At 42.9% G+C, this 23040-nt stretch overlaps 1 protein-coding gene across 2 annotated transcripts in view; it reads left to right on the top strand.

The window, feature by feature from the left end:
* The window catches only part of ARHGAP25 (Rho GTPase activating protein 25), a 95246-nt gene extending 86729 nt beyond the window's left edge, over nucleotides 1–8517 (top strand). For both annotated transcript variants that reach the window (XM_056124556.1, XM_056124568.1), the window contains 4 exons: nucleotides 551–672; nucleotides 1768–1964; nucleotides 3977–4509; nucleotides 7205–8517. In XM_056124556.1, coding sequence (XP_055980531.1) covers nucleotides 551–672; nucleotides 1768–1964; nucleotides 3977–4509; nucleotides 7205–7412 — 1060 coding nt within the window. In that variant the 3' untranslated portion in view covers nucleotides 7413–8517. The remainder of the gene's footprint in view (nucleotides 1–550; nucleotides 673–1767; nucleotides 1965–3976; nucleotides 4510–7204) is intronic.
* The last annotated feature ends 14523 nt before the right edge of the window (nucleotides 8518–23040 follow it).

Below are 23040 nucleotides of genomic sequence, written 5' to 3'. Positions count from 1 at the left end.
TGAGTCTCCTACCTCTGCCCCATGGCTCCTAGCCCCACCCTGTGCCATAAAGCCTCCATGCAAACTCCTCAGAGAAGCTGGTTTGACCTTTGGAAGTTCAGCTCCAGTCAATAGCACTAATAAGGGTCTACAGGATAAATGTTTAAATTGAAGTGATTTGATTGATAACAGTAGATTTCCTTTAAAATTAACATCCATAGGTACTAACTTTTTTTTTCTTTTTGGGTCACATCTGGCTATGCTCAGGGGTTTCTCCTGGCTCTACACTCAGGAATTATTTCTGACAATGTTCGGGGGACCATATGGGATGCTGGGAATTGAACCCCAATCAGCTGCGCATAGAAACTATCTTATGTGTGCTTTTGCCAAGGCTGGACAGATTTGTCATTTCATATGGAATCTTTGGACAGAATATGTACTTAATGTAGTCCCATTTATGCGACTAGGGACAAGGAATTAGTCTCCATCCCTGAGATCTTACTGGTACCTCGAAGTGTTTCCTTCTGGCAACTTACTATTTTCTACTCTCGGATTCCCTGGCTTCCTGCAGGTTCCTACATGAAATCCAGCTGAACTGTGGTGTTAACAAGATGAGTGTGGATAATCTAGCTACTGTGATTGGAGTAAATCTCATCAGGTCGAAGATTGAAGATCCTGCAGTGATTATGAGAGGTAGGCTGGCCCCCTGCAGTAGCAGGTGCAAAGGAAGTGGCAACTACAATGCCTTATATTTTCACCTTTTCTGCAATTTCCAAGCATTTCAGCTGGTTATCTTGTCTAAAATGTTAACTAGACTGTGGGAGAGGAAGGGAAGGAATGATGTCCATTTTCAATAGCTCAGCAGAGCATAGAAGTTACAGACTTTTCCATTTACCATGCAGTCGGGTAGTGTAAAATGCATTTAGCTAATGTTTTTTAGCTTTTTATTAATTTTAATACTTTACTGTCAGAAGAGCAGAGGAGTTATGGTGCCTTCAGCCAACCCCAATTATATCCCTCGTAGATCATGGTCCCCAAGATATTACCAGGTACAACCCTGGAGGTCCCCAACTGCTGCCAGGAGGGTTCAGGTAATCCAGGTAATTCAGGATCTGAGCAGCACTGCATCATCAGCCCCTTTTTGAACTGCAGAACTGGTTGTAAAAGAATCCTCAGGGGGAGTTTCTGAATCTCCTGAACTCTGTTGGGGAGTACTAAAATAAATGAATAAATAAGTCAATGCTTTATTGAGATGACTTCTTTACCTTAAGCCCCCCCAAAAAATTAAGTCTGCTTATAAAGCTGTGTTGAAGTTCTCTGAGGCTATTAACTTACTTCAGTGAGCAAAAGTCTTGGCCTGGGCTTAGGGAGGCAATATACCTGGCATAAATGTCATAATTAGGCCCACTTGGGGCCTTCCTTTTCTCTCTTGTTCCATTTTCTATTTTCTGATCAATACTGATCCAGAGAATAGTGGTCTGCAAGTAATCTTTTGCAGCTCACACCCATATCATCCTTCTGCCCCATCCCTTTCACAGTGTTTTGCTCCAAGCAATTAAGAAAAATTCTGTGAGGAGCAAAACTCATTCTTTGGAGCCCTGTCATTTTATTTTACTTTATTTACTTATTTTTATCATTAAATACAATATTTAAAATGTCTATTCTCAGCCCTGTCATTTTATAGCTGAGTTTGGAGCCGTCTCATAAGGAGAGATTCCTTGGGTATGCTCACCTATTATCCCACTACTCTGGGTCTAACATTAAAAATTTCTTCCTTCTTTCTTTCAGGGACTCCTCAGATTCAAAGGGTGATGACAATGATGATCAGAGACCATGAGGTCCTCTTCCCTAAGTCCAAGGATGAACCTCTGTCCCCTCCTGCCCAGAAAAATGACCCCAAGAAACCTCCAGTAGCTCGTAGCTCTGTGGGCTGGGATGCCACTGAAGATCCTCCAATCTCTCGGACAGATAGCTTTAGTAACACCGTGAGTAGCATTCCTCCTCTGTCCAACTTCTCTAGTTCTCGGGTCAATCCATGTAGGACTTGCCCTGGGTTGACAAATTGGGGAGTTTTGGACTCTGCTCTAGCAGTGGCTTCAATGGGAAGGCTGACCCCACTTGTATGTATAAGGGAAGACTGACCCCTTTCAAAATGGAGTCTCTGTTGACATGTTGGAGGCATAGTTTGTAACATATACCATTTGCTCAGTGAGCAAGCAGTGGCATTCTCATTGAAGAAGAGAACCCCTTTCACACAGCCAAGGGATATTTACTAGGCTAGGGGGTGGGATCATATTATCCTTGTTTTCATAAAAGTCGTTAAAAGTTCCTGGTGAAAATCCAGAGAAAGCTGGTTTCCTGCTAACCCATGAAACGTGATTTCTTTCTCAGTGTATGTGATGTGTTCGTGTAGTATTTCTCATTCCTTGATAAGCTGTCTTGGCAATGTCAGGACCCTCATTTGTACTCAAGGGTTGGGGCTCATGTTCCCAGAGTTGAAAGCTCTGCAGACTCTGAAATGTAGATGATTTTAGTGTGATACATTACAAAGGTCAAATATTTTTATATATTTATAGAGAGAGATATTTTTAAAGAACATGTGGTCTGTATATAGCAACTTAATTTTTCATGTGAGACCAAGAAATGAATTTAAAAGTTCTGGTTGAGTAGAAATAGGTAATTGTTTCCCAGACTAGTAGTTCTGAGATAACTACATGTTTTTTATTATGTTTGTTTTTTTAAGGTAGATAGTGGTAGTGGCTGTGAGTTTTCTTAGTATCTGTCCTGCTATTTAGAAATGTTCACATTTGACACAGTGAAATTATTCTAGTGTTATTTGGTAATAGTTATTTTATGCTATTATTTCAGCTGTTTATTCAACTATGGGTAGGTGCTATGCTGGAAAATTTAAACAACCACCTTTGGGGGCTGTCACTTTATTCTCTAGGGCAGAATTTTTCTTTAATATTTTGTGGTTCATCTTTGTAGCATTTATGTAAACTTCATTTATTTCTTCAAAATAAACTTTGTAGCATTGTTGAGTCAGAGGGTAAACTGATTTATAATATGCATGTATTTTGATAAAAATTGTACATTGAAGTTTGTGCTACTTTGTGCGTATAACAGCAAAGCCTGAAAAAAACCTGTTTTCCTTAGTTTCACTAGTAGAGTATGTTGTCAGATGTTTGGTAGGTTGCCCAACCGATGGGTGAAAACTCTTTTCAAGTGACTTTAATGTTGATTTGAGTTTCTCTTACTATGAAAGAGTCCAAATATCTTTTATTATCTGTAAAGGCCTATGGCATTTTTCTTCTGTTCGCTGTCTTATCTTGGTTGTTAGTCTTTTTTTTCTGAATTTTTATGAACTTGTATATATTATGGATAATAGTCTATTGCCTATAATGGATTTTGTAAATATGTTTCCTAGTTCCTCATTTCCTTTTTGAGTCAGTTATGATTTTTTTCTGTTTAATTGGGGGGGTCATGAAAACCATATCGGTTGAATTTACTAAACTCTAATGGTGCCTGAATTTTGACTCATAGTCTAGAAAGCCCTCTTTGTTCTGAGGTTTGAAAAGCAACCTAGATGAGCACTCTTTTACCTGAAGAATTTATTTGAAAGCATCAATTTATTTATTTATTTTTTTCTTTTTGGGTCACACCTGGCGATGCACAGGGGTTACTCCTGGCTCATGCACTCAGGACTTACTCCTGGTGGTGCTCAGGGAACCATATGGGATATTGGGAATCAAACCTGGGTCGGCAGCATGCAAGGCAAATGCCCTATCTGCTGTGCTATCACTCCAGCCCCAAAAGCAAAAATTTTTTAAGTGCAATATCTTTTTTGGAAAAATGTCTCATAGAAGAAAGTCACTTTAAGTGACAAGTTGAGAGATGCCTTGGTGTGCAGCTAAGAGCTTTAAATCTGATCCTTTACTGGGGAATATGTCACATATAGGAAGAACCCAAATAACATTGGAGGCCCTTTTTTCCCTAGACCAGCGACTCAGACACAACCAGCCCCACTGGACAGCGGCCAAATGATGAATCTCTTGAAGAGGGCAGCACATCCCCCCTGGAAAAGCTAGGGGACTGGAAACTGCATTCACGGAAAAGGACTCAGACATTACCTAACCGGAAATGTTTCTTGATATCAGCTTTGCAAGGTGTCAACAGCAACAAAGTGGAAATCTTTAAAAATGAGTTCTGGTCTCCTTCCTCAGAGGTGAAGTCAGGGGAAGGACATAGGAGAACAATGTCTCAAGGTGTGTCCAACCTCTCTGACTCCCAGCGGACTTCTACCTATGATAACGTCCCAACCCTGCCAGAATCCCCTGGGAACAAAGCAGGAACTTCATCTTCCCATACGTGTGACTCCAAGAGAGATTCCCTTTCCAGCTGCAAATCTGAAACTGGGTCTGGAGAAAAGACCTGTGGGGAAGAGGATCTTGAGTCATTGCAAAGGATGGTCCAGGAGCTTCGAGAGGAAATAGAAACACAGAAGCAAACATATGAAAAACAGATTAAAACGTAAGTCACATCCTGAGGAACCCTGTGTAGCCACGTAACTTCCACCTTTAGAATAAATAGGGCTTGTTCTTATCTGCCACAGAATGTTGATTATAAAATTTACTTTAAAGAATTCAGTAATTTGTAGCAGAAAGCTTAATGAGGAAAAGGGTCAGAAAATGAGTGATAAGATCAGTAAATTAATAATAGCACAACCATTTATTGTATTAAAAAATTAAATTTTTAGCAGACATCACTTTAATTTTTCACAGTAGTAGTTATTCATGGATGTTGGTATCTTTTGTTTTGTTTTATTTTTTATTTGTTTGGGGGACACACCCAACTATGCTCAGGCTTTGTACTCCTGGCTCTGAACTTAGGGATCAATTATGACAGTGCATGGGGAACCATATGTAGTGCCAGGGATTGAACCAAGATTTACTAGGTACAAGGAAGCACCTTACTTGGTGCACTGTCTCAAGGTTATTTATGCTTAATTAATTTAGAGAATCTTAAGAAATGCTTGCTACTGCTTCTCACCGATTCCACAGATATTTACTGATCACCTGTTCTGTACCAGGCACTATCCCAACTATGCAGAATAGAGTGGAGCGAAAAAGGCAAAAGTCCCTATGCCTATAGAACCTTTTTCTAGTGGGGAAGGCAGAAAATACAAATAAGTAATTAGAAAATATGCCATGAAGAGAAATACTGCCGACAGGAGGTGAAGAGTTCTAATGAGAGGAGGTTCTAATGTTCACAAGCACAGTTAGATGAACTCACCAAGACAGAGCCTGGAAGCCAAAGACTGAAGGAAAAGAAGAAATCCTTGATATCACATGCATAGGGAGAGTAGGCCAGGTTGAGAGAATGAAAGGTGCAGAGGCCTTGGGAAGAGCAGGTCTAATGTGTTTATGCCCAGAAAGAGCAGGGGCTTAACTAGCAGCAGAGAGGGCAGCAAAGTGCAGGAGTGCAGGAGATAGACATACTTAAGACCTTGTTCATAAATGGATACAGAAATTATGAATAATTCTACTTGTCCAAATTTTTATTATCATCATTTTCAGTTGAACTTAAGCTATAGGCTGGAGGCAGCTGATGAGAAAGTGATTGCCACAATTTCATACAAAGCCCCGAGTCTTAGAACCAATTTTCTCTCTTGAATATGTGAAATTTTTAAAATCTCTTTCATACCAGTTTTTTCTTGGGAGGAAACCTCAATCCATATTAGCCCATAGTTGACACTAATCATGAGATGGTAGAATGTTAAGTTGGTGTGCTTTTTGAAGTGTGGGACATTTTTTTGTTTATCAGAACCAGGTATCTGAGCTCTCATCCTTGGTTGCTTACAAAATGCTGCTCATATAGATGTAAAATGTAGCTCACTTGTCTAAGAACATAAAATTGATAACTATAATTAAAACTGTAATTAAAATTGTAAGCACTGGGGGACTTCTGATCAGTGACCAATGCTATCCCTGAAAAGGTCCCCTGACTAGTAACACTGATGTGGGAGTCACTGAGGATGTAGGGGAAGGCCTGGCTGCTGTGGAGGCTGCCATTGCCCCCAAAGGAATAAAAGATGGGGTATGTGGGGGATGGAAGGGGGAAGCAGCATCTTGCAGAATAAAATAGAAATTTCCAGTCACTTGGTCTTCCCATGAACCTCAAATTCTCCCCTTTGGTTTAAAACAAATGACATTTACACTCATTCCTAGGGAGTTCAGCCTGGCAGAGAGATTGGGGTGGGTAGTGACTCCTAGCACCAGACTAGAATTTTAGCCAGTAGCAATGAAAATCCTGGGGATTTGCGGATTCAATAAATCCTTTACCGGGGATAAGAAGTGAGGCCAGGACTGCTGGTTCTGCTGCTCCCCAACAGGCAATTCCCACTACATCTCCAAATCTGGATGCCCAAGGGCACCTAATATTCTGTGCTTTCCATTGAGCAGGATGAGAAGGGTTCATCTTCTGGCAAGGGTGTAGGGAAACAGGAATATAGAGAGGGGACGCAGCAGTCATCATTTATTTTGGAGGGTGATGGGAGCTCTCAACAGGTGCTCAGGTGCCCTGGAGGCCCCTTCCAGTGATTCTCAGCCAACTGGTCTCAAGAACACATTGTTGCTCAGACCCTGTGATGGTGCTCTGGGGGTCACACATGAAGCTACTGAAAGGGGGCACACCCAGTGGTGCGTGAAGGACCATGTGATGCTGGGGATTGAACTGGAGTCAGCTACATGAAAGGCAAGCACCTACTTCCTGTCTATGTCTCTGGCCCCTGCTCAGTATTTCTATTGATCAGGACCACACAAGATGCCATGGAAAATAAATAAACCTACATCAGAGGTGCTCCTCTTTCAAAGATTTTTCTTTCTGATTTAAGATTTTTTTTAAAAAAAAAATCAATATAAAATGGCATGAAAAACTAACACAAGATGTCATAAAAAATGACTAAGGAAGGGGTCAAAAATTCAGATTTTCTGGCGAGTTCTCACTGTGAGGTTGGGAGGGGGGTGTGAAGTGAATTAAGAGATAGAGAAGGGAGATGATCCAGTGATGAGGAATAAAAATGCACAAAGAAAATTGTGAGTAAATCTGAAGAAAGAGTCTAAATAATATACTTTATTTAGACTAATATAAACAATATATCTTATGATATAAATAATATATAATTATAATATAAATAATATATATTTCATTCTTTTCTTCCTTGTAGCCTTGAGAAGGAAAATTATGATGTCTGGGCAAAGGTCGTGAGGCTTAATGAAGAGCTCGAGAAGGAGAAGAAGAAGTTTGAAGCCTTGGAAATCAGCCTCCGCAATGTGGAACGTTCCCGGGAAGATGTAGAAAGAAGGAACAAGGCATTGGAAGAGGAAGTCAAAGAATTTGTTAGATCAATGAAAGAACCCAAGACTGATGCATGAGAGTCCTACAGAAGCCAATGCCGTTCCTTATATTGGTACTAACCAATTATTGGGGAGCAAAATTACTCCCCAACAAGGAGAAAGCATTTAGTGGGAAAACATCCCATCTGATAGTAAATAAATGAATAGAGTTTTTAGGAAGATGAGTGGGAACATATGTGGACCTCTGTGACACAAACTGTGGCTGTTTTCAGAAGGGTACACTCTTCCTCAGTGGTCTCAGGCAAGTGGTATGGAACTGTCAAAGACTGAATGGAAACTGATAAGTGCGACACTGGAGGCAGGTGACATCTCAGGACCAGGCAACAGGCTGGCCCACCTAAGTCAGACTGAGGAGTCTGCTCCTCATTTTCTCTGCAGAACAATGTAAATTGCAAGTGGCCTCAGAGTATCTCTGAAGACTGGAACAGAAAACTACATGCAACACTTGAGTGCTCTCCTACCATGTGTCATGTTTTGGTAGGGGGCTGCACCTGCTGAAGCCAGTGTTCCTGTTGCCCCCTACCACTGAAGCACCTTCAAGCATGAGAAACTCAAAATTATTATGAGACTAAGACAAAAAAAAGCCATAAATATATTTATGAAAGTAAAGCCAATAAGAAAATCATATTCAAATAAAGCAAAGAAGGAAATGAAAAAATGGAACCATGCAATGCCTTTGTGATAATAAGTGAACTGCCCCTTCCTGGGGGCAAAGACACCCCTCTTCTTGGGCATGATTGATAAGCAGGACAAGGGCTAGATTGCACACCTTTCTTTTCTGATGTGATTTCCTGGTCATGGATTCAGATAATAATAATAATAATGATGTTAATGGTTTTCTATTTCTCCAGAGTGCATATGATCTCTTAGTATAAGGGGACACAAGGCCCAAAGTGACCAGCAGAGAGCCGACCCTCTCTGCTGCACTAAGCCCACCTGGTAGACTGCTGCTGAGACTCGAGGCTTTGTTAGGTAGGCATGGTGGAGGATTTTATGGCTCTGTCATCATTTTACTTAAGTGGTCTCAAGCTTTCTATGTTCCCCATCAGGTAGAAAATACCGGAACATTCACGTGTTCACGTAGGCGTATTTATTTATTTGTTGATTATGTTGCTGTACTACTGCATTGCTATATCATTCATCTCATAACGAAAACACAGGACATCATAATGAAGCAATAAAAACAAATATAAAAAGATGTTCTCAGGGAGTAAGGTTGTTGTCTTAAAGGGGCTGGAATAAATGCTTTTCTCAAACTCAATCCCTCGGACCTCACCTCTGGGTGTGGCACCACAAACAAACATGCTTTCAACTTTGGTGGCCACTGATAACTCAGCAGGTGTTACATCATTAGTTTCATCCCATGACTCCTAAATATCTACTAGAATTCTTGAAGCCACATGGCTTAACTCATTATTTGAAATTGATGATTACCATAGCACTGAATAGCACTGTCCTCCCGTTGTTCACCAATTTGCTCAGCAGGCACCAGTATCATCTCACAACAAATTGTGAGACTTGTTGTTACTGTTTTTGGCATATCGAATATGTCACGGGTAGCGTGCCAGGCTTTGCCATGCAGGCGCGATACTCTCGGTAGCTTGCTGGGCTCTCCAAGAGGGGCTGAGGAATCGAACAGGGGCTGCCCCGGGTTGGCTACATGCAAGGCCTACCCGCTGTGCTATCGCTCCAGCCCTGATGATTACCATAGTCAGAGTTTATCTTTTCTTGCTATATGAGTCTCCTTTCTTATTCTTTTTCTCTGTTGTTCTCTTTCTTTCTTGGTTTTCTTCACTTGGGTAATCCCCCTATCCCCATGCCAATGGCCCTGATGCATTTCTAACCATCTGAATAGTACAACAGGGGTTAGGATACTTAAGTCTTTAGCCTCCCTCCTTCATCCTCTTTCTGTTTCATGAAGACCACAATGATAGAGGGCAGGGAAAACACCTAGAACATTCATATAGAGGCTGACTTGCTGAAGATAGTAGTGGAAACTGATTTGGAACATTATTGAGTAAAGCAATAAAATATTTGACTTCCCGGCATTTACTTGTTTTGTGATGAAAGAACATCAAGCATGGAAATATTTCTTGTATGTCTACTTTGTGTTGATGAGTATCTGAAGTTCTGACAGGCTTTCCCCTGGTTTTCCCCTTTTCTTTCCTGGTTTTCCCCTGAGGCCCTTAAACAGACGTTTTGGGAGCTGAAAGAGTGTCATACCTGGAAGGAGCTGGCTTCAAAGGCAGCTTCAAAGAGGAGGTTCTGGGGTCACATTGGAGGTACACATCGTTGGGCCTAGCAGGTGTGGGAGGAATAGCTCAGGCTAAGTGGTAGGGGGAGGGGTAGTGTTTGAGTCCCAAGCTCTCTCGATCAGAGATGCCTCTTGTTCTATCCTTCCTACAGTACTAGGAAATAACAAAGAAGCCACTCTAGTAGCCACTAGAAGCTGGAGAGTCAACTGCTTTTCATGATCGAGAGGGAACCTGGCTTGCTTCCATTGCCTCATGCTCCTAGTCTCCCGTTCTTGGAAGGAGAGCACAAACAACATATTTTCCAGGATACCAGGCCACAACAACTCTAAGAAATGTCCAGGAAAGAAGATCTTGAGTCCATGCCCCTGTACCTTGTTCTTCAGAAGGCTGAGCTGTGTAACATGCCCAGATGTGTGATCCCTAGAACCAGGACTCAGAACCAGAAAATGGTTCCTGGCTTGCTCATGTCAGGGGTGCTTTTATGGACTCCAACATCACTTTCAAAGTTTATCCAAGAGAGAATTTTCACTAAATCTAACTTTTTTGGGACCTTATGCACAACCTCTCACCTTAGGCCCTCTTCTAGCTACACAGCTGCCGAGAACCTGAAAGTTCTACTGTATGCACTTTTAAAACCTCTCCCTCTCCCTCTTCCCGGCCAAAATCTAATTTTCCTTAACAGCCTGAAGCCTGGCACACACAGGGGCACTTTCTCTTAAGTTTAAAACAGATCTGATGGTTCCTCGCAAGTTTTTCCTCTGAATAGGACATTTTGTATTAAGTTTGTCCTCTAATAGGATATTTCCTATTAAATACAAGAGGACAATTGTATTAAATTTTGAATTATTTTGTATTAAATTTTGTTGGTGCATTGAGGCTGTTATATTATAAAACAGAGACTGGTGACTTCTAAAGAATACAAATAAATCCCTCACCTTTCTAGAGGTCATCAGCTAAAGATCAGAGTAGGAAAATGTCCCTCTTCTCATATCATAAGAAGGAGGGACTCTGGCAGGGGGTCTCATAAATCATTAATTTTATTCATGGGGTGTGCTGCAGTTATGATTTAGGCAGCTCTCAAAGTCCCCACATCCTAAAACCATCATTGTTAGCGGTTAGGTTTTCTGGCTATGTTGTTGATGGGGTGGGAGTCTAAATGTCTACAACACTTAGACAATAACAATTCTCTTCAATGAATTTCTATTACAGTCTAAGGCTAGAAGAGATGCAGTATAGCATTTCCAGTACAGTTTGTGGGCAAAATTCTTGTTAAGCATTAAGCGTTCTTGTTTTGATCAATTCTCTAACCCTGCTCTGAGTCCCATTCATACAGAAAAGCATACAGCAGGAAACACCAAGAGGACATCCCAGGCTCCAAGATACAGGAGGACAAGGTGTACCATGATGCAGCAGCCATTGTATTTCAGGGACTCGAGACAGGAGGATGTACATACACTGGAGTCATGTAAACTTCCACATTCCACCACTTCCTTTGCAGATACCATCAGTGGCCAGGCCCTGTGCTTGCCTGGAAAGAGAAGTCACTTAGAGAATACCTCTGCAATACAAAGGATCACCTTTATAATGTGTTGCACAAACACATCTGTCTGCAAGAGAAGGATGGGTGGATGGAGTCAAGGTTTTGATCCTGATGCCACTCCATGTATCCAGGCTGGCATCTGGTGGCAGGGGAGAGAACAGTGCCTGAAGGGTCCCTGGCTCAGCCTTGGGTGACTTTGGATAAGGAATAAACTGACAACAAAGATCTCAGCCCAACCAAGTGTGTGTGGAAGCAGCCACAAAGGAGTGCCAGTCTCTGAGTGCCATGGCTGAGTGAGCAGGGACCACACCCTATGCATGATCTCTGATGAATCCCCCAGTTGAAAATGGGTGAACATCACGGACAGTGCACTCCAGTCATTGAAACAACAGCAACAAAAACACAAAGGGAAAGGAAGAGAAGGATACAATTTTTAAAAATTTTATTGAATCACCATGAGATAGTTACAAGCTTTCATGTTTGGGTTACAATCACACAATGATCAAACACCCAGCCCTCCAAGAACATACCATATTTATTATTTTTTCATATTTATTATATTTTTAAAAAGTGATCAGAGAATGTCAACATGTGGGTACATTGTTACTTGACTTTTTCTCTGAGGCTTGAAAACTAAGAAACACAGTAAAGCAGCAAATAATGACAGCTTGGTGCTGGTCTAATCTAAGCTGTTCATTTAATAGGAAGGGAAACTGAGGTCCAGGGACATAAGTTGAATGGCCAGTGCTCATATGGAGGTGTTGAAGGGGGTTGAGAGGAGGTGACCCTGAGGGTTTCTATTACCCACTCTTCAGTGACTCTTAAGATTCTTGCCTTCTACCCATATTCTCTTCCATGGAGGGATAATAAAATTTTGAGTTAGAATCCAGAGTAAAATGCGTCACACCCTCTAAAGCATGCAGTGGATTTGTTTCTAGGAACTTAGGCTCTATTTGAAGTTATTTTAATTGCAGTCTTGCTAATCTGTAATAGCTTTATCAGAAACAACCCCCTCAAATGAAAGGACAAGAATAACCTCTAATAGCTTCCAGTCTCTTGCACGTTTCCTTTTTTTCTAGATCACACAGAGCTTAGAGAAACATTTTACTTGCAAGGTTACTTGTATATGTTACAGGATGTGAAGAAAGGGCACAGAACTCCCTCTGCACATGCCATTCTCTCCATATCTCCAACATGCTCCCTCCTCAGCCAGGAAGTTTTCAGGACCACATCTGTTGATAGTTAATGGAGGCTTCAATATATAGACCCAATTGGTGAAATTATTGGCAATTGGATATCGATATGACTTCCAGTCCCTCCATCCTGGGTAAATGATGAGACCATTTAATTTCATTTAAATTTGGACTCATTACTATTGCCTCATAATTTGTCTTAAATATTATCTCATCATTTACTTAGGGCTGGAGCGATAACACAGCAGGTAGGGCGTTTGCCTTGCACGCGGCTGACCCATGTTCGATTCCTCCACCCCTCTCGGAGTGCCTGGCAAGCTATCGAGAGTATCTTGCCTGCACGGCAAAGCCTGGCAAGCTACTCATGACGTATTCGATATGCCAAAAACAGTAACAACAAGTCTCACAATTTGTTGTGCCCATTTGAGCAAATTGATGAACAACGGGAGGACAGTGCTACAGGACAGGGCTACATTTACTTAAAGTAAATGATGAGACAACTGCTAGTTGTCTTTTTTCACCTGCTATTCCTATTTAAAGTGTTATGGGTTGGAGCAATAGCACAGCGGGTAGGGTGTTTGCCTTGCATGCGGCTGACCCAGGTTTGATTCCCAGCATCCCATATGGTCCCCTGAGTACTGCCAGGAGTAACTCCTGAGTGCAGAGCCAGGAGTAAGCCCTGTGCATTGCCGGGTGTGACCCAAAAAGCTAAAAAAAATAAAATAAAAAATAAAGTGTTATGTAAGTTTTTCATCTAATGTATTGTTTAATTTCTATCATTGAAATGTATGTGTGATGTTTTCGATTTCAATAGTGACAATCACTAGCATTTATTAGGTAACAAGTATTGCCTGTCACACTAGTCCAGTGCTGGATTTGTAGTCACCAAGTTAGTTCTCAAAAAGCCCCCAGAACTAGATAGAAGTACCCCCTTTAATAGTAAAGTAACTAGTTTCTGCTTTTGATCTTGCCTTTTGTTGTGATTCTGCAGATTTTCTCTGGTCCAAAGGAAAAATTTTTTGTTTTTTTGACAGCTTCAGGGAGCAGAGGATGTTGGGAGCACACTAGCACTTCAAAAAAATCCCCAGTGATTAAGTTAATTGCTTGTCTGGCAAATTAACTTTTTGCAAGTTAGCCTGCTTTCATATGCTAACAGACATACTTGACCAGTCTGGAAGAAATTTACTGGAAACCTCCTAAAAATGGGACCAGGAAACAGTCTGAGAGAAGTTACCATCTAACACCACGCAAAGAAAGTCAGGCCACAGGGACAAGGTACAAGGTCAGGTGGTGGCCTCTTCCTGGATAATTGTTTGGAAGAACATAATCCTGGGAGGAGGAAGTGGGAGGTGGTTTGCAAGTTGGAAACTCTGCAAAGACACAAATGCAGTAAGTGTGAATGCTTGTCTTATGGAACTCTGGCAGGGTTGGGTGCTTCCTGCTTCCAGGCAATTGTGCAGGTGTGGGGGCAAGCGCAGCTACTGTCTTTCTCTGCCGTTCAAGCTTTAGTCCTCCCATCTCTCAGGCAGAGGTATCTGCATGAAGCTCAGAGCCCACATGGTTGTGCCAGTGCCTGGGGCACGGCTTTCAGTCCTTCTGAAGAAGCCAGAATGTCTGTCTCATGACCTCCCAAACCCCAGGACTTCAGTGGAGATGTACAGAGTAGCTCACCGAGAAATAAAAGTCGGTATCAGGGAAACTATGAAAAGAAGTCCAAGACAGAAGGGAAAAACAGTTCTTAGAGCTTAAGTGTTTTTTTTGAAAAGTCTGACTTCAAATATCTCTTTTGATGAAATGAAGGTCTGATAATGGTGATGATAATGATGATTTTGACAAATGAGAAGATCTTTCTGTAGCCATGTAAATAAAAAAAAAGTATCTGTAATGGAGAGAACCAGCAGGCATCTAAATGAGCGTGCTAAAAATGCCTTCTCCTAGTCTAGGTGGTGGTAAGGATACTGGTTGATTGTGTGTGTGTGTGTGTGTGTGTGTGTGTGTTTGCACACATACGCACACACCTGATGATGATTAGGGGTTACTTCTGGCTCTGTGAATAAGCACCAACCCTAGAAGCGTTCAGGGGACAATATAAGGTACCAGGGATTTAGCCCAGGTTAGTCACAGGCACTGCAATTTCCCTACCCCTGAAAATGTTTAACTTCCTTTGACTGGTTGGGATTCTGTGATTTACAGTACTCTTAATAGTGGTGTCCATGCACATAATTCTAACACCCCACCCCTCATTTTTTTTGCTATTTCTCCGTATACCTTTAAGTCCAAAATATTGAGAGAGATCATTTTGTTTCTATTCCTTTCCTTCTGACTGACTTCACTTAGCTTGATATCCTCTAGATCCATTCATGTTGTGGCAGATTGTATTGTTCTGTTCTTTCTTGGAGCTGCATAGTTTCATGTTGTGTATATGCAGCACAACTTCTTTTCTTACATTCTTTTTTGTTGAATCATCATGAATTATAAGATTGATCACTTGACTTCCTGTTACTCATTGATTCGCTCAAGTGGGCACCAGTAATGTCTCCATTTGTCCCTGTCGCGTGCTAGTGTAGCCCAATGGTATCTGTTCATTCTAGGAATATGAAGAGCCTCAAACTGATCATTCAGTGTCTTGATGAAGAAGTCTGACCACCTGGTAGGTGGGCGGCCACGCGGTCTTTTGACATCCTGTGGAATCCAGTTGGTAATGGCTCTAGTCCAGCAGTCATCTCCAAATCTCATTATGTGTCCAGCCCATCTGATTTTCGACGCCTTGGCAAACGAGACAGCATCCCTGATTCTTGATTATCATCTCCGGATTCTTTCTCTCATTTGAGTGAAACGTGATACTCCAAGCATAGCTCTTTCAATTCCTCTTTCAGGAAAGAGACCTCCATTCACTGCTGCTGGGAAGGTCCAGCCTTTTGGGAGGACAATATGGTCCTTCTTCAGAAAACTAGGAATTTAGTTACCATAGTGCACATCCTTACATCCATAGTCGAGCATTTGGATTGTTACTATATGCTACAAAACTATAGGTTATTTTTTGTACCAGGTGTTGCAGTGAACATAAATGTGCATATATCCTTTAGATTGAATGCTTTGTGTTGGGGATAGAAGCTAATAAGTTGTATTGGGCCATAAAGGAGTTTTATTACTATGTTTAATAGATATGTCTACAGTAGAAGACTTTGGATCTCATTTCCCAGCAGCTTGTAGGCAGTTGGGATAAGCCTGAAACCATGCAGAACTCTCCCTGCAGGGCAGGATTTTATCCAAGCTCCTCTCTGCATGCTCACTCAAAAAGCAGGTTAGCCTTTGAGCCCCACTGATGCAGATTGGAAAAAATGAGCTGTTATTGCTTCAAGTCCTCATCATACTGTGCATACAGGAGGCTGTTGGGCAGAAATGTGCTTGCACAGCTTGGGGTAGCTCCATGGATTGTGTTTGTATTTTGCTCTCCAGGAGCTCTGTTCACAGAGCACTTGAGAAATGCCTGAAGATGCTGAGCTCAGACACCTGTGCTGCACTTCAGAGGGATGCCAAGATGCTGAAAGGTGTAGGTGTAAGGCTAGTTAGCACTCAGTGCCACTTAAAAAGCAGTCTACTGTGGTTGGAACAATAGCACAGCAGGTATGGTGTTTGCCTTGCATGCCTCCAATCCAGGTTCGATTCCCAGCATACTATGTGTTCCCCTGAGACTGCCAGGAGTAATCCCTAAGTGCAGAGCCAGGAATGAATCCTGAGTACTGCTGGTTGTGCACCCTCACCAAAAAGAGAAAAAAAAACAAAACAGATTCCTTCCTCGTGCAGTCAAATGCTCTACCACTGACCTATACCCCCAGGGCTGGAGTGATAGCAGAGGGGTAGGGTGTTTGCCTTGCGCACAGCCAGCCCGACCAAGCCGGGTTCGATTCCTCTGCCCCTCTCGGAGATCCTGGCAAGCTACTGAGAGTACCTCACCCGCACAGCAAAGCTTTCAATATGCCAAATACAGTAACAACAAGTCTCAAAATGGAGACATTACTGGGCCCGCTCGAGCAAATCGATGAACAACAGGAGGGCAGATCTCTTCCTCGTGAACCCCCCTAAATACTTTCTCCAAGGTGTTCTTAAATAGCTTGGGAACAGCACTGTTTCAAAACAGGTCAAGAGGGTGAACCATTAACAACATTTTTCCATTTCCTTAAGGACTCTGGGGTGAGAACTGCCTGCTTTGGAATCTCAGTTCTATTCTATTCAGTATCATTTTCAATTCTGCTTCACATTACAATTACCAGAGAAACTCTCAGTGCAGCTGTATTAGTTTTGGAGACTAATTTCCCCCTCTCAGTCTTGGACATCAGAAGTCTAAGCTCAAAGTACCAGCAAGGTTCATTTCTTCTGGGACCCTCTCCTTCCTACGTTTTTCTTGTGTCCATATTTCCAGTGCTTCTGGTGCAAATACCTCTGACACTGAGTTAAAGGTCATCCTGGTGACCTCATTTGATCATTTTTTCCAAGCAGAGCTGCTGTTTAAGGAGTTAGGGTTTCGGCATGCTGGGAAGGACATAGATCTTCCCAACACAGTGGGAGATCTGTTTTGTAATGTCACTTACAGCTCTCAAGAGATCCCCATCTTTCATCATACCTTCACAGAAGTAAAAATAATAATATCTGGGACGAAGTGATAGTACAGTGATTGTCTTGCACTCAGCCAACTGGGGTTTGATTCTGGTCAGCCATGAGCCCCGTCAGAAGTAATTCTTGAACACAGAACCAGAAGCAAACCCTGGACACCATCAGCAAAAACATGGCTAACAGAAAAGATGAAGTCATGAAATTTACATACAAGTGGTACAACATGGAAAGTATCATGCTAAGCGAAATGAGTCAGAAAGAGAGGGATAGACATAGAAAGATTGCATTCATCTGGGGGATATAAAGTAGCAAAATATGGGATTAATACCCAAGAATAGCTGAGATCAGCACCAGGAGGATTACTCCATAGCTTAGTGGCCAGTCGGGCATTCTAGAGGAAAGGGCAGCTCAGATAGAGAAGGGAACACCAAATAAAGGGTGTTTGGAGGATCCTCCCAGGAGGGGAGATACATGTCGAAAGTGGACTATGGACTGAACATGTTTGCCACTCACTGCCTCTTTTGCAGACCACAACACCCAAAAGGAGAGAGAGAACAAAATAGAGTGCCCTGCCACAGAGGCAGGGGGGAATGGGGGGATAGGGGTGGGGGGGATATTATCCATGGTGGTGGAAAATGGGCACTAGTGGAGGGATGGGTATCTGATCATTGTATAATCAAACCGAAGCACAAAAAAATTGTAAATCTGCAACTGTACTTCATGGTGTTTCACCAATAAAAAAAAAAATTAAAAAAAAGGAAAAAAAAAAACAAAAAACATGGCTAACATAAAAACTGTTAATATCCTCATAAAGGGAAACCAGGAATTAGCTTTTTTTTTTTTAAAGTAGTCTATCACAGAAAATTTTGCACACCCATAGAGAAGGAACCGAATGGTTTTGGGAAAACTTCTTTAACTTGTATTATATAGCATATCTTTAATTTATTGATTAGATGATGTATATTGTCAACAATAGTATTTTATTAGCCATGTGAGAACAGCATTTAACCTGATACGAAACTCTGAGTTCACAAACATATACTGCCCTGCCATGTTTTGGGGAGATAAGCGAGACAACCCTATATTCCTTATCACTATGAATATTTAGCCTCATAATACACTTTAAATGCCCGTGGATGTGTGCGGAACACTTTGCCAGTGGATTAGCTCTGTGAACGTGGGTTAGAGTTCTGCTGGTTGCTGACTGTCCTCCTCCTCAGCCCTTTCCTTCTGAGATTTCAATATCACTCTGACACTGAGAAAAGGCAGGCGTCAGAAATGTCATGGGGGGTAGGAGGGCGGGAGGGTGGGAAACCACTTCTCTTGTCACTCTTCCTTTAAAGTTTCCCTAATCCACCCACTCCCGACTCTCCAGCAGCCATATCTTTCTCCCTGTTGTGGGAAGCAGGCATGACCCCAGTGTGTGTGTGTGTGTGTGTGTGTGTGTGTGTGTGTGTGTGTGTGTGTGTAATTTACAACTTTGTCCTCAGAAAAAGAAAGTGGTAGATGAATAGAGGCGCAATGAGTTGACTTTAATAGGTGGGGGGGGGGGGGGCGAGGGGGGCCACTGCCCAGGGATCCAGCATGCAAAGCATCTGCTACAGCCTTTTAAGCCACCTTCTCTGTCCCAGATGAGTTGAGTATAAATTTCCCTCCTAGTATGTAAATCACTGGGAAGATGTGTTGAGGGAGGGAGCAGTCCACACTCATCCAGGCATGGAGGCATGAAGGCCTATAGAACCAGAATTTGGAGAAATTCCATAAGAAAGGCAAAGACGGCATTTTTAAACATCTAATCCCCCCTTTTTTTAATGTAATTTTAAAAAATTTATTTATTTATTTTTAGGGCTGGAGCGATAGCACAGCGGGTAGGGCGTCTGCCTTGCAAGCAGCCAACATGGCCAACCTGAGTTCGATTCCTCCGCCCCTCTCGGAGAGCCTGGCAAGCTACCGAGAGTATTCGATATGCCAGACACAGTAACAACAAAGTCTCCAATGGAGACATTACTGGGCCCACTCGAGCAAATCGATGATCAACGGGAGGGCCTTTACTTTACTTTTACTTTTAAAAAATTTTTATTAGTGAGACACCATGAGGTGCAGTTGTAGGCCTACAAATTTTGTGCTTGGGTTTCAATTATACAATGATCAAATACCCATCCCTCCACCAGTGCCCATGTGCCCATTTCCCACCACCATGAATCCCAGTATCCCTCTCACCCCCCATCCCCTCATCCCACCCTGCCTCTGTGGCAGGGCATTCCCCTCTGTTCTCTCTCTCCTTTTGGGTGTTGTGGTTTGCATAAGAGGTGTTGAGTGGCAATCATGTTTGATCTATAGTTACTTTCAGCATGTTTCTCCCATCCTTTTTTAAATTTTTATTTTTATTTTTGAGTCACGGTGAGATGCAGAGTTACAAAGCTGATCGTAAAGCTAGTCCGGTTTCAGTTACAGTGTTCCAACACCCATCCCTCCACCAGTGTACATCTCCCACCAGTGTACATCTCCTACCATCAGTGGCCCTTGTTTCCCTCCTGCTACCCTTTTCCCAGCCTATCTCTAAGACAGATACTTTCCTTCTTTCTCTTGATCTCCATCTCTGTCTCTGTCTCTGTCTCTCTCTGTCTCTCTCTCTGTCTTTCTCTCTCCCCCCCTTGTGGGGCATTATGGTTTGCAATACAGGTACTGAGACATTATCATGTTTGTTTCTTGACCTGTTTTCAGCAAGCATTTCCAACTGTCTTTGTCATGGTGGTCCCAACTGCATGGTATTTAATCATAAGCATCTAGTTCTTAACCTTTTTTTTTTTAAATTGAGTCACTGTGAGATACAGTTATGAAGCTTTCATAATTGAATTTCAGTCATACAGTAATCAAACACCCAGCCTCCACCAGTGTACATATTCTGCCAAAAACTGTCCCCAGTAGCCTTCCTACCACCCCCACTGAACCCCACCCCTGCCTCAATAGCAGGCATTTTTCTTTTAACTGGGCATTATGGTTTGCAATACAGATACTGAGAGACCATCGTTTGATCCTTTGTCTACTTTCAGGACACCTCCTATCCTGAGCTATCCCTCCAGTCATCATTGACTTACATAACCTTTAAAACCAACATGAGGGGCTAGAGTGATAGCACAGCGGGTAGGGCGTTTGCCTTGCACACTGCCAACCTGGGTTCGATTCCCAGCATTCCATATGGTCTCCCAGCACCGCCAGGAGTGATTCCTGAGCACAGAGCCCGGAGTTACCCCTTTGCATCGCTGGGTGCGACCAAAAAAGCAAAATAAATAAATAAATAAATAAAACTAACATGAATAGGAAACAAAAAATGGGGAGTTCGAAAGGTTGGCAGCCCACTGCTGCCACTAGGGGGCACTCTTCATTCATACCTATGTCAACCAGAAGCTGTGTGGGCTTGATAGGACTTTAGGGTGAGGATGTTCTGGTGGGCCTGCCAGGTGACAGGTTGAGATCAGAATTCTTCTCTACTATATAATGTTTTTTATTCTTCTTATTGCTCCCAGTTTGGCAGAGATCTGGGGCTTTTCCCTGCCTCTTCAGTTCTTCCTGCTTAAAAAAATTACACATCTACAGAGAAGGGTGAAGACCCATAGTATAGAACAGAAAACCTGTATCCATGCCATAAACTACATCTTGCCCATGGCATCTCTTGTAAAGTCCCAGACATCTTTCCTAGTTGGTGGTTTGCAGCAAAAGCCTAGTTCAAATAAAGTTAGTTTTTTCCCTGAAAACTAGGAGTAATTAGATGTGAGATCAGGTCTCAGTAGCCAACACTCTGATGGATTATCTAATTAAGACTAATAATGATCATGATCACGACCATCCTGTTATTCGTTGATTGCCTCGAGCAGGCCCCAGTAATGTCTCCTTCGTCCTAGCCCTGAGATTTTTTTAAAAGTGCCATATTCAAGGCTCTTTCAGAGTTAGGAGAATGAGACCCATCATTGTTATTGGTATCTGGCATATTGGGTATGCCACGGAGAGCTTGCCAGACTCTGCTGTGTGGGCAGGTTACATTCGATAGCCTGCCAGTTTGTCCAAAGTAGGAATGAGATAATAAGATGTTGCGCTGCCACGAATGTGGCCGCGCGCTTCTGGGAGCTGGGTTTTATAGTCTCTGAGTCTTGGCCATTGATGGGATTACACGGTGCTGGAGGGGGGGGGGGGCAGTTGGTGGGTGTGACCCCCGCCTACTGGAATTTGGAGGATCTGGGTGGAGGATGCTCAGCCCCGATCCGAGTAGGCTTGGAGATCTCAGTCCCGGGACCCACATGCCTTTGTTCCTCTGCCGGTACCTTCATGTGTGCAGAGAGTGGTCTCAGCATGGTGGTGGCTGGTTCTGGAGGTCTTCGGCTGCCGGAGCCCTGGTTGGAGTGGGGAGGGAAACTCAACCCGCTCCCCTCCAAGGGGCACCGGCGAGGACAGTCAGGCGTGGGGGCAGGAGACTCTGGGTGGAGGATGCTCAGCCCTGATCTGACAATGATTGGGGCTAAAATGACAGAACCGCAGGTAGGGCATTTGCAGGCTGACCTGGATTTGATCCTTGGCTTGCCATATGGTCCTTCGAGCACTGCCAGGAGTGATTTCTAATTGCAGAGCTAGGAACAACCCCTGAACCTCACTGGTGGGCCCAAATAAAAGTTTTTCCCCCCAAATACCAGTCATTGTTTAAGAAGGATTCTACAATCTATAATTTGTGGACTTGTGGACTAGGAGCAAAATGAGGGTAGTCTTTACTTTGGTCTGAGAACTTGGCTCAGCGGCAACACACTGGTTTTGCTTTATTGCATCCGTCAAAGCATGGGATAAAGCAACTCTAGATAAAACTGATGATTGTTGGTCTTTCTACCACTCGGTAAGACTCATAGGACATAGATGGTGATGTCCCTGAATTGATGCGTTAGATCCACGGTTTTAGCAGAAGTCCTCACATATGGCCTTTGATATCCTAGAAGTCACAGAAAATTCACAAGGGCATCATATTTTGTGTTCTTGAGGAAAACAGGCATCTTCTTTTTGCATCATGGAGTGAAATTTCACTGTATCACTGTCATCCTGTTGTTCATCAATTTCCTCAAGCAGGCACCAGTAACGTTTCCTTCACCCCAGCCCTGAGATTTTAGAAAATGCCACATTCGAGGCTCTTTCAGGGTCAGGAGAATGAGACCCTTCATTGTTACTGGTTTTGGGTATATTGAATATACCAGGGGGCCTTTGATGAGATTACATGGAGCCAGGGGCAGTTGGTGGGTGTAATGTCTACATACTGGAAGATGGGGGATCTGGGTGAAAGAGGCCCAGTCCCAATCTGTGCAGGCTTGGAGATCTAAGCCCCGGGTCCCGCACACCTGGGTTCCTCTGCTGGTTCCTTCATGTGTGAGGCTCATCCGAACATGTGGAGAGTGGTCTTAAGCATGGCTGTGGCTGAAATCGGAGGTCTTCAGCTGCCCGGGCTTTGCTTTGGGCGGGGAGGGAAACTCAACCCACCCTCCTCCAAGGGGCCCGGGTGAAGATAGCCAGGCACGGAGGCAGGAGATTCTGTGTTGTTCTCTTCCGGGAGCTGGGTTTTATAATCTTAAGACCACTCTCCACATGTTCAGATGAGCCTCATGCATGAAGGAACCGGCAGAGGAACCCAGGTGTGCGGGACCTGGGGCACACCTGGTTGAAGTTTCTTTAACCAGTCATCTGTTCTCAGGAACTCGAGTTTCCAGATTCTGGCTATTGTGAACAGTGCTGCAATGAAAATACAGGTGCATATGTCATTTCTGCTGTGCTTTTTTGCACCCATGGGATATATTCCCAAAAGTGATATTGTGGGGTCATGTGGAAGCTCAATTTCTAGTTTTTTGAAAGAATGCCCATATTGTTTTCCAAAAAGGCTGAACCAATAGGCATTCCCACCAACAATGAAGGGGTGTTCCTTTCTCCCCACATCCATGTCAACACTGGTTGCTTTTGTTCTTTTTGATGTGTTCCAGTCTCTGTGGTGTGAGATGATATCTTACTGTTGTTTTTAT

This window comes from Sorex fumeus, unplaced genomic scaffold (genome assembly GCF_029834395.1).
Source record: "Sorex fumeus unplaced genomic scaffold, SorFum_2.1 ptg000006l, whole genome shotgun sequence".
Lineage (NCBI taxonomy): Eukaryota > Metazoa > Chordata > Mammalia > Eulipotyphla > Soricidae > Sorex > Sorex fumeus.
The sequence above is the reverse complement of the archived record's forward strand: the minus strand, read 5'-3'. Positions and strand labels throughout refer to the sequence as shown.